This window comes from Rhinolophus sinicus, linkage group LG03 (genome assembly GCF_036562045.2).
Source record: "Rhinolophus sinicus isolate RSC01 linkage group LG03, ASM3656204v1, whole genome shotgun sequence".
NCBI lineage: Eukaryota > Metazoa > Chordata > Mammalia > Chiroptera > Rhinolophidae > Rhinolophus > Rhinolophus sinicus.
Window position 1 is genome coordinate 24,119,663 of NC_133753.1, and position 13,904 is coordinate 24,133,566.

The following is a 13,904-nucleotide window of genomic DNA, read 5'->3' on the forward strand; positions in this document are numbered from 1 at the left end:
TTTCCCCTGAGGGTACTCCCCAGTGTAAACCAAATAAAGGGAGCCAGAGAGATTGGGGGCCCCCAAGAAGAGGACCCTAGCACGACTCCCCATAACTCTTCCTCCACTGATGCTGGCTGAGTTGCTGGAAACTGCAAGCACCCCAAAGCAACAAAGCACAGCAAGGAAGTTCTTGGGGAAACCCAACATTTCTCTTTAGGAACTGGAGATGCACATAGATGAAGAGACTTGTGGGCATTTCCTGTCTGGAGAATTCTGACTATGGAGCCTAACTGGAATGGCTTCTATGAAGTGAGGCACAGCCAACTCACCATCAGTTCGCTGGCGTGGATGGAAAAGTCCATGAGGGGCAGGGGATATGGCCGTCTTCAAGAAGGTGGCCAGAGAGTGTTCTGCTATAGCAGTGCAGGGTGGAGGCCCTGCAGAAAGCCTCCCAGGAACCCACATATGTGCCCATGAAAGAGCCAGCATTTGGCACCTGCCAGCCGTGGGCACCTGCCACATAAGACTTTGCCAGTTTTCCTCTAACACCTCTCCCCCAAACCTGACACAGAGGAGCCACAGCAGAAAAGAGAGGTCAGAAAACCAGACCACAATCTACTACAGGATCTCAAGCCAGGGGAGAGTCCCATGGCAGGCAGGGAGGCGTATTAAATTGGATTTACAATTGATTAAATTGGATGGGGATTTGATTTGGACAGGACCAGATTTTTTAGCGCCTGAAAATTGGTCTTAATTATAGAAATGAGACTGTTCTTATGACTGATAGGGAAGGGCCAGCCAAAGACTCTGAGATTGAGAGTAGGGAAAGGAAATTCACCACACTATGGTTGAAGGCAGTGTGGGGGGGGGGGGGAATACAGCTGTTTCCTGATTATCCTGAAGACCTGATGTCTTCAGGTTCAGCCCATCCAATACATCAGTTATACAAGTAAGCAAATAAGTAATTTCAACAAGTCATCAGAGCCATGAAGGTAAAACAGGGTATGTGTTAGAAAGTGGTGACTTGGGAGCGAGAGGGATGTCTGCATTGGGTGGTCAGGGATAGCCACTCCAGGAGGTGATATTTGAGCTGAGAGGAGAAACGATGAGGAGCTAGTCCTATAAACATCTTGGAGATAAGCGTTCCAGGGAGAGGGAAGTGGGCATTAACTTGGCTTGTTCAAGGAGCAGAGAGGTCAGTGCAGCTACAGCACAGTGGTGAGTGCTCCTGCAAGAGGTGAAACAGGTCAGAGAGAGGGCCAGTCATACAGGGCTTTGTAGGACAAGGTCAGGAGTTGAGGCTATGTTCCAACATTAGATATTAACTGTGCCTGTCCTTTGTGTAGTGTGAGAAGTTGTAAACTGTTGCCCTCCTGCCTGCTCTGTCTCTCTAGGAAACAATAGGCTACAGAAATGCACCAGAGGCAGCCATGGTTGCTGAGTCTTTAGGCTTTACGGCAGGGGGCCATGGACGTGAATTGAGCTGATCGTTGGGGGTACTCTGATGGGTGGCAATTGACATTCTTGCACCCCTGCCCCCTCACTGCCAACACAAGATGTGAGCACCCGATCAATCAGAGGCAAATCTCATCCTCCTTGTGGAAATTCCTGAGGAAGTGATGGGCCTCTGAGCCTGAGGAAAGATTTAATTCCCCTCTTGGACACACTCTGTCCCCTTGAGTGACCTTGTTCCAGATCCTCCAGGTCTATGCCTGGGTGAAAAAGAAGACACCTTTTCCAGGATCCGCCATCTCCTCCTCAGGCAGGACTCTGATGCAACAGGAAGGGGACTGAGATGAGGGATCGAGGGCGGCTGGCAGCCGCAGGTCTGTCTACAGGCTGCAGGATGGCCAAGGACGCGGCCAATTCCACTAGAGGGCGCGCGCCCCCAGGCGACCTTCCAGCGCTCCCGCGACCAGGCGACCTTCCAGAGCACCCCCGCGCTGTCCCAGCGCTAGCCGGCACGCCAGGCGGACGCCCCAGTGGCCGGAGCGGGAAGCGAAAGAGCCAGACGCCGATCCCTAGGGTCCTGTCTCTGTCACACCGTTCTTGGTACCGCTCCTGGCCTCCTTCAGACCTTCGAGGCTGCAGACTTGGTCATCCAACCCGTAGTTTGTCCCTGAGGTCAGGGGCGGGAGATATATTCGGGACAGGTCAGCAGTTCGTGCTTGCCCAGGACAGGACAAAGGTGGCTCAGGTGCCGTTGTCCCAGCAGGCGGGGTCTCCGTTCCCAGCCCTCGGGTCCACCCTGCGCGGTCCCCAGCTCCTCACGGGTTAACCCCCCTCGCCGCCCGCTCGCTTCCCGGTGCCAAAGTGGGTGTTGCTGGAATTCCTCTCTCCCTCTCCCGTAATGAGGGGGCTGAGCTGTCCCTCCGAGGAGGGGGCATGGTGTGGATAAAAGAGACGAAAAAACACGGAGAGGTTTCCAAAAATAAAGCCCTCTGGTTCCCCTTCAGAAGGCTACAGCTACGCGGAGAAGGCGCGAAGGTGTAGCCGCGGTGCGCGCCCAGCTGGAGACCCAGCGTGGACCCCAGGCGCAGGGCTTGCAGCCCCAGGCAGCTCCCGCCGTCCAGCCCTCAACCCGGGGAGAGCCTGGCCCGCAGTCTGACTCGGGGCCCCCTAGACGAGGAGAAGCGGGCCGCCAGGAGGGGACCCGAGCGCAGCCTGCGGGTCGCCTCGCGCACCGACTGCCACCCCCAACACTGTTCCCCACGCGCACTGCTCTCCAGAGGCCCCCAGAGCCATGAAGCCGCCGACCACCGCCGCCTACCCTGGGCGCGCCCTGCGGAACCCCTGGAGGAGCTTCCTGCCTCTCACCCTGGCTCTCTTTATGGGTATGGGTCATGCTCAGAGGGATCGGGTAGGACGATACGAGCCGGCTGGCAGGGACTTGACTCGGCTGTGGCGCCCCGGGGGCAGCCACCCTGCAGCGGCTGCAGCCAAGGTGTACAGCCTGTTCCGGGAGCAGGACGCGCCCGTCCCGGGCTCACCGCCCGCGGAGCAGACCCAACCCGGCTGGGGGAGCCCCAGGAGGCCCGGCAAGGCGGAGGCCAGGAGACCGCCCCGTGCGCAACAGCTGCGGCGAGTCCAGCCACCTGTGCAGACCTGGAGAAGCAGTCCGCTGGGCCAGCAGCAGCCTGCACCCCGGGCCCGGGCCGCCCCGGCTCTCCCGCGCCTCGGGACCCTGCAGCGAACCCGGGCTGCGCCCCTAACCCCGCCACGAGGGCGGCTCACGGGGTGAGCACTAGGGAGGGAAATGGGGGCTGGGGGAAGCGAGGGCTGGGGCTAGGGCTGTGCACTCATTACTGGAGGGCTATGCAGGCGAGAGGAGAGGGTGCTGGGCTCTGGCCTTCCTCCCTCTGGCCTCAGTACTGCAGGGAAACAGCACCGAGACCACTTTCGAAGAGTTTAGGGGAAAGAGAAATAACATCCTCACCTTTTCGTACCAGCTTTCCGAGACCTGACGTTAAATCCTTTCCTAATGCGCCTCTGCATTCGTCCGCTTTCGGCTTACCGGTGCCCGTGGACGCCGGCTGTGCTGCTGGGGTCCGAGAAGGAGGCGGGAGGGGACAGCAGGGTGGGCGTTCCGGGCACTTGAGGCCCAGAGGAGGTTCAGTGGGCACAGAAGGCGGGTAGGTGGAGGATGTCGGAGGCTCCAAAGTGCGAAGGCAGATGCATCTCTGGGAAGGGAGCTGGCAGCGAAGCCTGTGCATGGGGGGGAAATGTTTTGGTTGGGGCGCAGGTTGGCCTGGGCACACGGATTGTTGGACGTGGGAATGGGCGCAGGTAGGCTCGAGGGCACTTTGGGCTGGAAACTTGCCCCCGGTGTGGCTGCCACACAGTAGTTACACGGGGGAGTGGATCTGTGTGTCCGTCTGTGCAGATAGATGTCAGCGTGACTGGAGCACTTTGCAGGGCTAAGCCTCTCCCCAACCCTGCAATTGATTTTTTCCCCTCTCCTGGGGCAACACCCCTTGCCCCGCTGGGGCATCCTGGCAGCGTGGGCAGGCTCCCCAGTGCCCCCAGTCCCCCAGTCGGGATCACCCTGGCTGCAGGGCGCTCAGCCTTGCCGGGTTTCTCAGGAATGGCAGCATGGACGGCACAGGAGCCCCAGGAAGTGCCCGATTGGGTGGGGGCACTATCCGGGAGGCTGGGAAGGAACCTGGCAGCCCTCTTGGCTTGGGCTTGATTTACCAGTATGGTTTAGTCCTGGTGCACACCAGTTCCACTCCCCAGGACACTCTTACGGCCTTTCCATTCCTGTTTTCCTTGGCTGCAGCACTCTTCTCCCACACTCAGCAGGACTCACTGCTTCATTCAGATGTCTACCCAGAGAGGCCTTCGCAGACTACTCCTGCCCCACCCTCTTTCTCCCTTCACCCTGCTCTATATAGCTTCTTCATAGCACTTATTCCCATCTGACATATTATATTTCTGTTTTTGTTTCTGTGTTTATGGTCTGGTCTCCCAGCACATGCTAATGTAAGTTCTCTGAATGCAGAGGCTTTGTTTTGTTCATTGCTGTGTTACCAGTGCCTAGAAGAGTGCCTGCATGTAGGTGATGCACGTAAAGTAACTGTTGAACGAGTGAATGAACTCCCTGCTGCCCATAGAAGGTCCAGCTTAAAGCAGGCAGAGAGTAGACCCATGTACTGCCAAGCCACTTACACATAGAATCAGCAAACAAGTGTTAATGGAGCACTTGCCATGTCTCACTTTTTTCCTTTCCTGGCCTGTGCAAGTGAATACATGCATCTTAAGAGCGAGTGTGCAGAGCATGGGATGGTGGATGGGTCCCAGAGGTAAAGGCATTGCTCCTGCCAGGAGAGGAACTCAATCACTTAAAACCAAGTTAGAGAAGTGGACAGATATGTACCAGTGAATGTGCTTTCTAGTACCGGAAGCTTCATGGTAAGCCTGAAGGAACGGGACAGTTGTGGCTTAGGAGCTCAGAGCAGAAGGAGGCCCTGTGAGCTGGACCCCCTGGCACTCAACGGGCAGCATGTGAAGAAGCATAGAGGAGGTGGCAGGGGTGAGGCCTAGAGTTATAGCACTGCCCAAAGACAAGAGCTTCTCACTGGTGGCATTGCTCTGGGGCAGGACTGCACCTGTGTGTAGCGAGCCATGGGGGTGAGGCTGGAGGCATAGAGTAGGCCAGGTCATGCAGGAGCTGAAACCATAGGCATTTAGGTGGGGGTTGGGGGAAGGTGGGATAGCAGAGTGGGGGGGTGGCAGAGAGCACTATTAGAAGTCGTGAAATGAGGTGATGATGAGCAAAGCAGATTGTCACAATAAGGCTGATAGATGTGCACAAGTTCCACCCACAAGCACCTGCCATATGCAGGTACACATATCATCTCACATGCTGGGTTTGGCTCCTTCTCCAGATTTTTTTTCTTTTTCTGCAACTTTGATAAAGGGCAGGTTCCTCTAGCATTCCAGCCAGCCACTCCAAGTCAACAGGGAAGGGGCTGATTGGCAATCTTGTTAATGGGCTTCCTCTACCCAGGTCCATTCTGGCTCCTGGCTCTTGGCCAGGCTGACCTCTCTGGCAATTGCCTTGTGGGTTGCTCAGGGCCAATGACCAAGTGCCACCTGCTGGTGAAGTTGGGAATTACATCAACACTGCTGGGGATTCTATATTCATTCAACAAGTGTTTGGAGGGCCTCCTATGCCAGGCACTGTGCTAGAGGGAGGGGATATCACAGTGGTGAACACAGCCTCTCTGCTCATGGAACTGACAATGTAGTGGGGACTTATTGCACACAACGAACCAGAGCAGACACAGTTCCTGCACGAATGAAATTTACAGTCTACAGGGGACTTTTTAAGCCATTGCTTCACAATAGTCAGGGTTTCTTGAACTAGCTTCAAGGCATACCATCTTCACATTTTCCTCTGTCTTTTCCCTCTTGCTCTATTATTGTTCTTTAAATGTATGTACTGTTAAGTCAACAGGATTTTGTGTTTTGTTTATTTTACAGTATTTTATATTATGAAGTTTCGTACAAACATACAAAATGTATTGGATATAAGATAACTCACAATCCAGCTTTATCAAACCTTAATATTTTGGCATATTTTGCTTCTGATTTCTTTAGTTGAGATTTCCTCTATAAATTTGCCTCCTTCTTTCCCCAGAGTCAACCACTACCCTAAATTTACTTATGATTCCAAAGTATGTTTTTAAACTATTACTACAGATGCATGCACCCATAAAATACATAATTTGTTTTACATATTTTAAACATAGATAAGTGATACCATACTGTATTATCCTTTTTTACAAGTTGTCTTTCCTCCTCCTCCTCATTCTATTTTTGAGATTTAACCATGTTAATAAATTAATCCAAGTTTATTCATTTAAACTGTTGTATATTATGCCACTGTCTGAATATACCACAGTTTATTTTTTCATCCTCCTGTTTTTGGACATTTAAATTAGTTAATTTTTTTTTTTTTTTTTTGCTGTTACAAACAGTGCTTGACTCATTTTTCTACATAAATAAATTCATATTCAAGGAAACTTTGTGTCACTATCATAAGTTGAAAATAGAACTACTGGTCATGAAGAGAAGGTAAGTGTAGGAAAATTGAAATGAAAACAAAATGTTCTCAAATTCTAGTCACACACCTTTATCTTAGGAAACTCAGTCCTGCGTGCTCCCTATTGAAAAGGGAGACTGGCTAGTGGTGGGGAAAGGACCTGGCTTGAAGACTCAACCTCAAACAGACTTTTTTTCACTGATCTCATAAGGCTAGAAATGAGAATCACTTGCTCACCAGTTGACTCAGCATTGTTGAATGCTGTGTTTGTGGAAACCCAAAACCCATTTTCCTGCCCTCAGTGTTGCTCATCCACTTTTTGGGAAGCACTGGATTAAGTGAAACAAAGAAGTATTAAGTGTACCCCATGTGTGAGGCACTGTGTTAGACGCTAGAGGCACAAAGAGGAATGTGAAAAAACCTTCAAAACAAAGAACAAGTGTTGGTGAGGATGAGGAGAAAACCCGTGCGCTGCTGGTGGGATTGCCGGTTGGTGCAGCCACTATGGAAAACAGTATGGAGGTTCCTCAAAAAATGAAAAATAGAACAACCTTATAATCTAGAAATTCCATTCCTAAGTATTTATCCAAATAAATCCAAAACACTAATGTGAAAAAATATATGCACCCTTATGTTTACTGCAGTGCCGTTCACAGTAGCCAAGATATAGAAACAACTGGAATGCCCATCAATAGATGATTGCATAAAGAAATTGTGGTACATTTGTGCCATGGAGTATTACTCTGCCATAAAAAAGAATGGATCTTACCATTTGCAACAACGTGAATGGACCTAGAGGATATTATGCTAAGTGAAATAAGTCAGACTGAGAAAGACAAATGCCACATGATCTTACTTGTATGTGGAATCTAAAGAACAGAATAAATGAGCAAACAAAACAGAAATAGACTCATAGATACAGAGAACAAACTGGTGGTTGCCAGATGGGAAGGGTGTTGGGGGATGGGTGAGAAGGTGAAGGCATTCAGAGGTAGGAACTGGTCGTCACAAAATAGTCACAGGGATATGAAATACAGTATGGGGGGTATAGTCAATAATGTCGTGAAGACTATGTAGGGTGTCAGATCGCTACTGGACTTATCAGGGGATCACGTCATAGATCATATAAATGCCTAACTACTGCACTGTACACTTAAACTAATATAAAATAATATTGGCTGTCAACTATAATTATATATAATTTAAAATATATATATATATATATATATATATATATATATATATATATATATATATATAGCCATGGGATATAAAGTACAGCATAGGGAATATAGGCTATGGTATTGTAATATCCATGCACGATGTCAGATGTATAATAAGTAGACTTGGTGGGGTTATCACTTTGTGAGGGGTGTAAATGTCTCATCATTGTGTTGTTTTGTACCCCTTGAAATTAATCTTTAAAAATTAAAAGAAAAAGAAAGAACCCTCAAGATAGTCAAGACAGCGACCCACACAGCCAACAACTAAAAGATCACAGGAGATGGAGAATGGAGAAGGCTGGGTAGTAACTGTTAGGGGAGGTTTTATACAAAGGAGGTAGCATTTGATCTGTAAGTTTTGGAGTGTGCAAAGGATTTTGATTGTCAAGGAAGAGAGGGAAAGTATTCTAGGCAGAGAGCAGCTGAAGCAAAGGCATCAAAATGTGACCACATAGAGTGCACCTGGGGGGGTGACAAAATGTGTCCTTGGAGGCTCGCTGCCTTGGTTGTGGATGGTCATGGAGATGAGGGAGGGGTGATGATGTTAATTAAACTACACAGGCAGGTGGAGGCCTGGTCAGCTTTGTAGAGGCCAGCAGAGAGCCATGGGAGGTTTTAAACAAAGGATCGGTATGATCAGATCTGTCCCAGGTGGAACAGTGACCATCCCAGGCTGTTAGCCAGAAGTGTCCTCGAGGATTGGGCAATGAAGCTGCATATTGGGCTAATGTTTGCTAAGTGGTGTCACCTGGAAGTTTGGTGCTACCACTTAGCATGGTCTCTGAGTGGTTCCTCCCAGGAAGTCAGAAGCCCTGAGTCATATACTCCAGCTAGTCAGGCTCATTTACTCTTGCCAGCTAGCCAGAGCCCACTGAATGGTCATCTCCCCGCTGGCCACATCCCTGGGCCTCTACCCAAGACTCTATACTGGCCTAGAAAGGATCCTCCGAGGACTTCGCTGAGAGCCTGAATCCCTCGTGAGTGCCCTTCCAGGCTCAGCCTGCCCCCCACCTGCCTGTCCTCAGCTCCACCATTGGCAGGCAGGCAAGGCAGGCCTAGCCTAGCTACTGTCCTCCTACAGTCAGCTGCAAAACCATCCTAAAGGCATCTGAGGTGACAGCCAGCTCAGGGGGCCTCCTTGGGCTGGGCTCCATGCAATGATCGCTCAGGCAGGCTGGCCCCTCAGGCCCTAGAAAACTCCCAGGGCACGCACTCTGTTTCCTTTCAAGACCTCTCAGGTCTCTGAGAGGCCTTGTCACCACCACAAGGGCCGTGACTTGCAAATGGATGAGCCGTTCCCCCTTCCACCAGGGCACACACTCAGAAACCCTGGGTGTGAGGTGAAGCCCCTTCCCAGAACCCAGTGCTTGTGCCCTGATGGACAGGAGGCTGTCCAGGTACCAGGAAGCGGCTGAAGGCAGCAGTTCCGAGAGGCTTTGAGGTGGCTGGAATGGCGCAGCTCTTGACTAGGGGGACATTCTGGGAGCTCCTTGGGAGGCAGCTCCCCACAACGTTGGGCCAAAGGGTCAGGAATGAGCCTAAGCTTTTTCCAGCTGCAGGAATTTATTTTGAATATTTTGTAAGGCTCCAAAACCACACAAACTTTGGGGTCCACTCAAATGTCAAACAAACTCCTAAGTGGGACCAGATGCTCACCATGCTGGCCACAGAGGTCACAGGAACAGCCCCTGCTCTGTTCTTTACCCTGACTCTCCTATGTCCCTCTGCCACCCACTCACCCTGAGTTTCAGTGAGTGCTTGTAGATCATTTCCGATGCTAATGATGGGGTCCACGAGGCCAGCACCCCGCCCAGGCTGAGCAGGAGTCAGGCCCCCAGAGGTCTTCTCCAGGAAGAGCCTTTCTAGGGAAGTCACCGAGGTCCAAGCATTTGGGTCTTTAGATTGAGAGTCAGGGCTGGTGACAGCTGCTGGTCGGCAGGGGGCCTCACCAGACACCTGAAAGAAGAGTTTGGGCGAGTTGTGTGAGTGCCCCAGCCATTGCCGCAGGTCAGTGACTCCTGTGGGTGCCCTCAGTGCCAGCACTGAAGTGTAGATGGAAGAAGGACTCTCCCCCAGAAAGTAAGTCCCATCAGCCCGCCAAAGTTAAAACAGTGTGCTCCTTATGCAGAGGCGGCTTACCCCAAGTCTCCAGCCCCATCTTCCTACCAGCTTGCCACCTTATCAACCCCTCTTAAATAGAAATTCTAGGGCCCCATGCTCAGTCTTACCACGCACCAGCCTGCCCAAGGGCTAAGGCTCCTCCCAGTGTGCATGTGTTGGCAGCTGATGCATATGTATGTCCTTAAGACAGTTTTATGTGTCTTCTAGCTGCCCTTGGATTGTCATCATCTGTTGGGCAAGAACCATGGTGTTTATCTTCTGGTGAGAGGCAATGTAGAGTTAGAGCATGACTTAGAGTTGGGCCAAGTCAAGTTTAAATCCAGCTCTGGCACTCACTTATTGTTTAGCCTTGGCAAGTGACTGAACCTCTCTGAACTTGCTTTTTGATCATCTTCGTGTTCACGGTCGTTGTTGTCCTAGTGAAGTGCTTGCTCGTGTCAGGTGCTATGTATCCCTATCTCGTTTAATCTTCACGACAACCCAATCAGGCAGGTGTTTTCTGTGGTATTGTACAGATGGAGAGAGTGAGGTTTCCCAAGATCCTGCAGAGAATGGTGAGTCAGGATTTCCTATTAGATTTGCAGGATCCCAAAGATAAGGGGGACAGTCTGCCCAGCCTGGCAGTGTCGTCCTAGGTTTTGCCTGTGAGAGAGCTGGACCATTCAGAGGGGCCCTGGGAATAGTCCTGTCTGAGCGTCCTTATGCCTGACCCTGTTTTGGTGACTCCACAGGAGGAACGTGTGTGGGGGACAGTGCTGCCCAGGGTGGACCACAGCAAACAGCACCAACCACTGTATCAAACGTGAGTGCCTCCACCCCATCTACCCTTCTCCTTCTCCCTCCTTCAGAGTGGGCTGGGCATGGGGACTCCAGAACCTGGAGCGAAAGTGTCTTCCCTAGTCTGTCTCCTGAGGATGCAGCTTCTCTCCACAGTGGAGGCAATGTACTGTGGGAGGGAGGAGATTTAAAAATGCCTCCAACTGAAAACACCTTCTCAAATACAATCAGCTCTCCTGTTTTTAAAGCTCCTGGCATTCCCAGCCTGCTGCCCCACTGTGTTGGCACCCCGCTTGTTCTGCCTGCAGGGTCCCTTAGGTGCCCACATGCTCTTGTGGTCTGTAGAATGTGGCTGGCCCAGAGCCTCTGCGTCGCGCATTTCCAGGGGCACCGTTCACAGTGTGTGCTATGGAAATCCACCTCTGTTCTGGCCCCGCTGGTCCTGGCCTCTGTCAGGCATCCTGCCAGGATGGTCAGTTGAGGCTCTGATTCCGTGTCTGGCACAGCCTTCTTTGGACTGCTCTGAAGCCTGGCTGGCTGGCCCCGATAGAGGAATAGAGAGACCACTCATCTTAGTTACGTGGAAACCAAAAAGTAAGGAAGGAGGGGCCAGGGGCTCTATGCCCAAGCCTCCACTGATGGTGTCGGAGGCAGTAACGATGAAAGAGCCAATACCCATGCAATACTCACTTTACGCAATGTGCACTTACATAGCCTATTTGGCAGATGAGGACATTGAGGCATAGACAAGTCACATGACCTAGAAATGGCAGGATTTAAATTCAGGTAACTTGACTCCAGGGTCTCTCTTCTTAACAACTGTATCCTGCTGTCAGTTGCCTTACCGTACTTTCTGGGCCTCACGTTCTATATCTGTGAACTGAGGATGACAGTGTACTACTACTACTACCACCACCACCATTATTATTATTACTACTACTACTAGCAGTCATAGTCTCACCACTACTGCTACCACCACCACCATCACTACCATTACTAGTACTACTGCTGCTAGTACCATTACTGCTACTACCACACTACTAATAATAGTACTACCATTATTAGTACCACGACCACCTACTACTACCATTACTGCTACTGTTTCTACTATTACTTTCATTACTACTGTTACTACAATTACTACTATTACTACTTCTACTCCCATTATAACTGCTACTACCATTACTACTAATACTACCATTTCTGCTGCTGCTGCTGCTGCTACTACACCACTAGCTAACAGCTGAGGATTCACTATGTGCCCAACACTGTGCTAAGCTCTTCACATACATATCTTAGCTAAGTCTCTCAATAATCCTATAACATGAGTATTCACTGATCGTCCCCACTTACAGATGAGGATACTGAGGCTCATGTTAGTTGGGAAACATGGCCAAGGATATTCTACCCCAAGTGCTGGGGCGGGGCTGGATCCAGGCAGTCTGACTCCAGAACCCTGTGTTCTTCTCTCCGAGGCTTTGTTCTCTTCCAACACCAACTGAGGCTGGGCCTTCTGGAGTTTGGAATCCCCACAGGTGATAACAGATATGGGGGTTTTAGGGAGCCCCTTGGGCCTTTCTCTCTCACACCCGGGGCCCCTTTGTAGCCCTTGTCAGCTCCTCAGTTCTGTATGACAGCTCCAAGAGCTCCCCTGACTGTCCCTCCTGGAACTGCCACTACCTTCTGCCAGACTGTATCCTGGCTGCAAAGCCTCAGTCTCACCAGCAACCCTTCCTGCCCAAGGACAAGCCCCCGGGCCCTTTGCAGTCTGCGGGTTTCCAGGTGCGTGACAAAATCTGTGTTGCTCCCAGCCCTGATGGAGGCCCTCATCTCTGGTCTGACACCCCCCAAGAGGGGGACAGGATGGGGACGAGGTAGAGAGATGGGCTGCTTCCAGTCCTGAGGCGATGGGGATTTTGGCTTCCCAAGCTCTCAGCTCTGCCTCACACCTCCTGGCCCTGACCTCTCCCAGTGTGATAATGAAGCTCAGGCAGAATCTTCGGTCTCTCGAAGGCTCTCCCATTCAAGAAATCAAAATCCCAAACTACAAAACAAACAGCAAAGCATATCTACTGCCTGAAAATTCTTTCCTTCTCAGGAACCCTGAATTAGTGGGGGCCGTCAGAGGACAGGCCCTCTGTGGCTGGGGGAAGAGTGACGGAGGGACGTTTCATAATTTTAAAGATGAAGACAGTGAACCTCAGAGAGGTAGTGACTTGCACAAGGTCACACAGCTCGTGAGAGGAGGATCTGTGACTCAAAATCAGTGACTCCCCTGGGAAAGAGAAGCCAGGGATGTGGGGAGTCAGGTGGTTTTATGCTCAACAGAAGCGCTCGGGCTGGGACCTGGGCACTGGTGTTTTTTTTAAGCACCCTAGGTGATTCTTGCCAGCGCTGAAGACACTGAACAGTTTGGCATCAATCATAGGAAGATCTGCCCTGGGGGCCCTACTCAAATTTGAATGTTCCCCTGAATCCTCCGGGATCTTATTAAAGTGTAGATTCTGATTCAGCAGGTTCGGGATGGGGCTGGACAGTCTCTACTTCTAACAAGCTCCCAGGGGATGCTGTTCCTGCTGGTTTCAGGGACCCCACTTTGAGTAGCAGGGCCTTGGGAGACTCTGGAGGCCTGGGAAGGGATTTGGGGTTGGGGAAGGGGAGGGGCGTTGGTAAGTTCTAGCAAGCTGAGCAGAGTGTGGCTGAGGTTTGAATTGAAGTTGGAACAGGGTGGTTTCAGAGGGGGTGGGCTTCTCACCAGCTGCCCAAGGAGTCTGGGCACAGGCCTTGCGTCTCAGCTTCCTAACTTGCACGTGATTTTGCAGTGTTAGTCTCTGCCAAACTGGAGTTTCGACACTGGAAACTCGAGGTTGGGTGAGTCTGCAGATTGTCAGAACCAACGTGTGTGTGCATTCTAGTGCCCTAGCCTGGGGCTGCCAATACCCACTCCAACCTGGGGGTCCTCACCCTGTTATTTCTCTCCCTGGCCCTCTTGCCCTGCTGCTCCCCTGGTCGTCCCCTGACCCACGCATGCAGGCTGGCAGCTCTCCTGGAGGAATTGCCAGTGGGCGTCAGGCTTTTCTACTTGAAGTCAGTTTGCCTACGGAAGGTCTGTGTACTAATTAGCGAGGCCTGTGCTGTTTGCTTGTTGCTGTCTTGCTGCTAATGAGCCTAACAAGAACCACGTAGGCTGTGGGGCATTGGCCTTGAAGGTCTGGGTCCCGAGATCTGTAGAATGTGGGGCTCTTGGCTCTGCA

General features: G+C 51.3%; 1 protein-coding gene across 2 annotated transcripts in view; it reads left to right on the forward strand.

Annotated features, from left to right (window-relative positions):
• The first annotated feature begins 2,074 nt into the window (after positions 1-2,074).
• Positions 2,075-13,904, forward strand: part of LTBP2 (latent transforming growth factor beta binding protein 2) — a 98,416-nt gene continuing 86,586 nt past the window's right edge. For both annotated transcript variants that reach the window (XM_074327209.1, XM_074327210.1), the window contains exons 1-2: positions 2,075-3,219; positions 10,605-10,675. In XM_074327209.1, the coding sequence (XP_074183310.1) occupies positions 2,726-3,219; positions 10,605-10,675 (565 nt within the window). In that variant the 5' untranslated portion in view covers positions 2,075-2,725. The remainder of the gene's footprint in view (positions 3,220-10,604; positions 10,676-13,904) is intronic.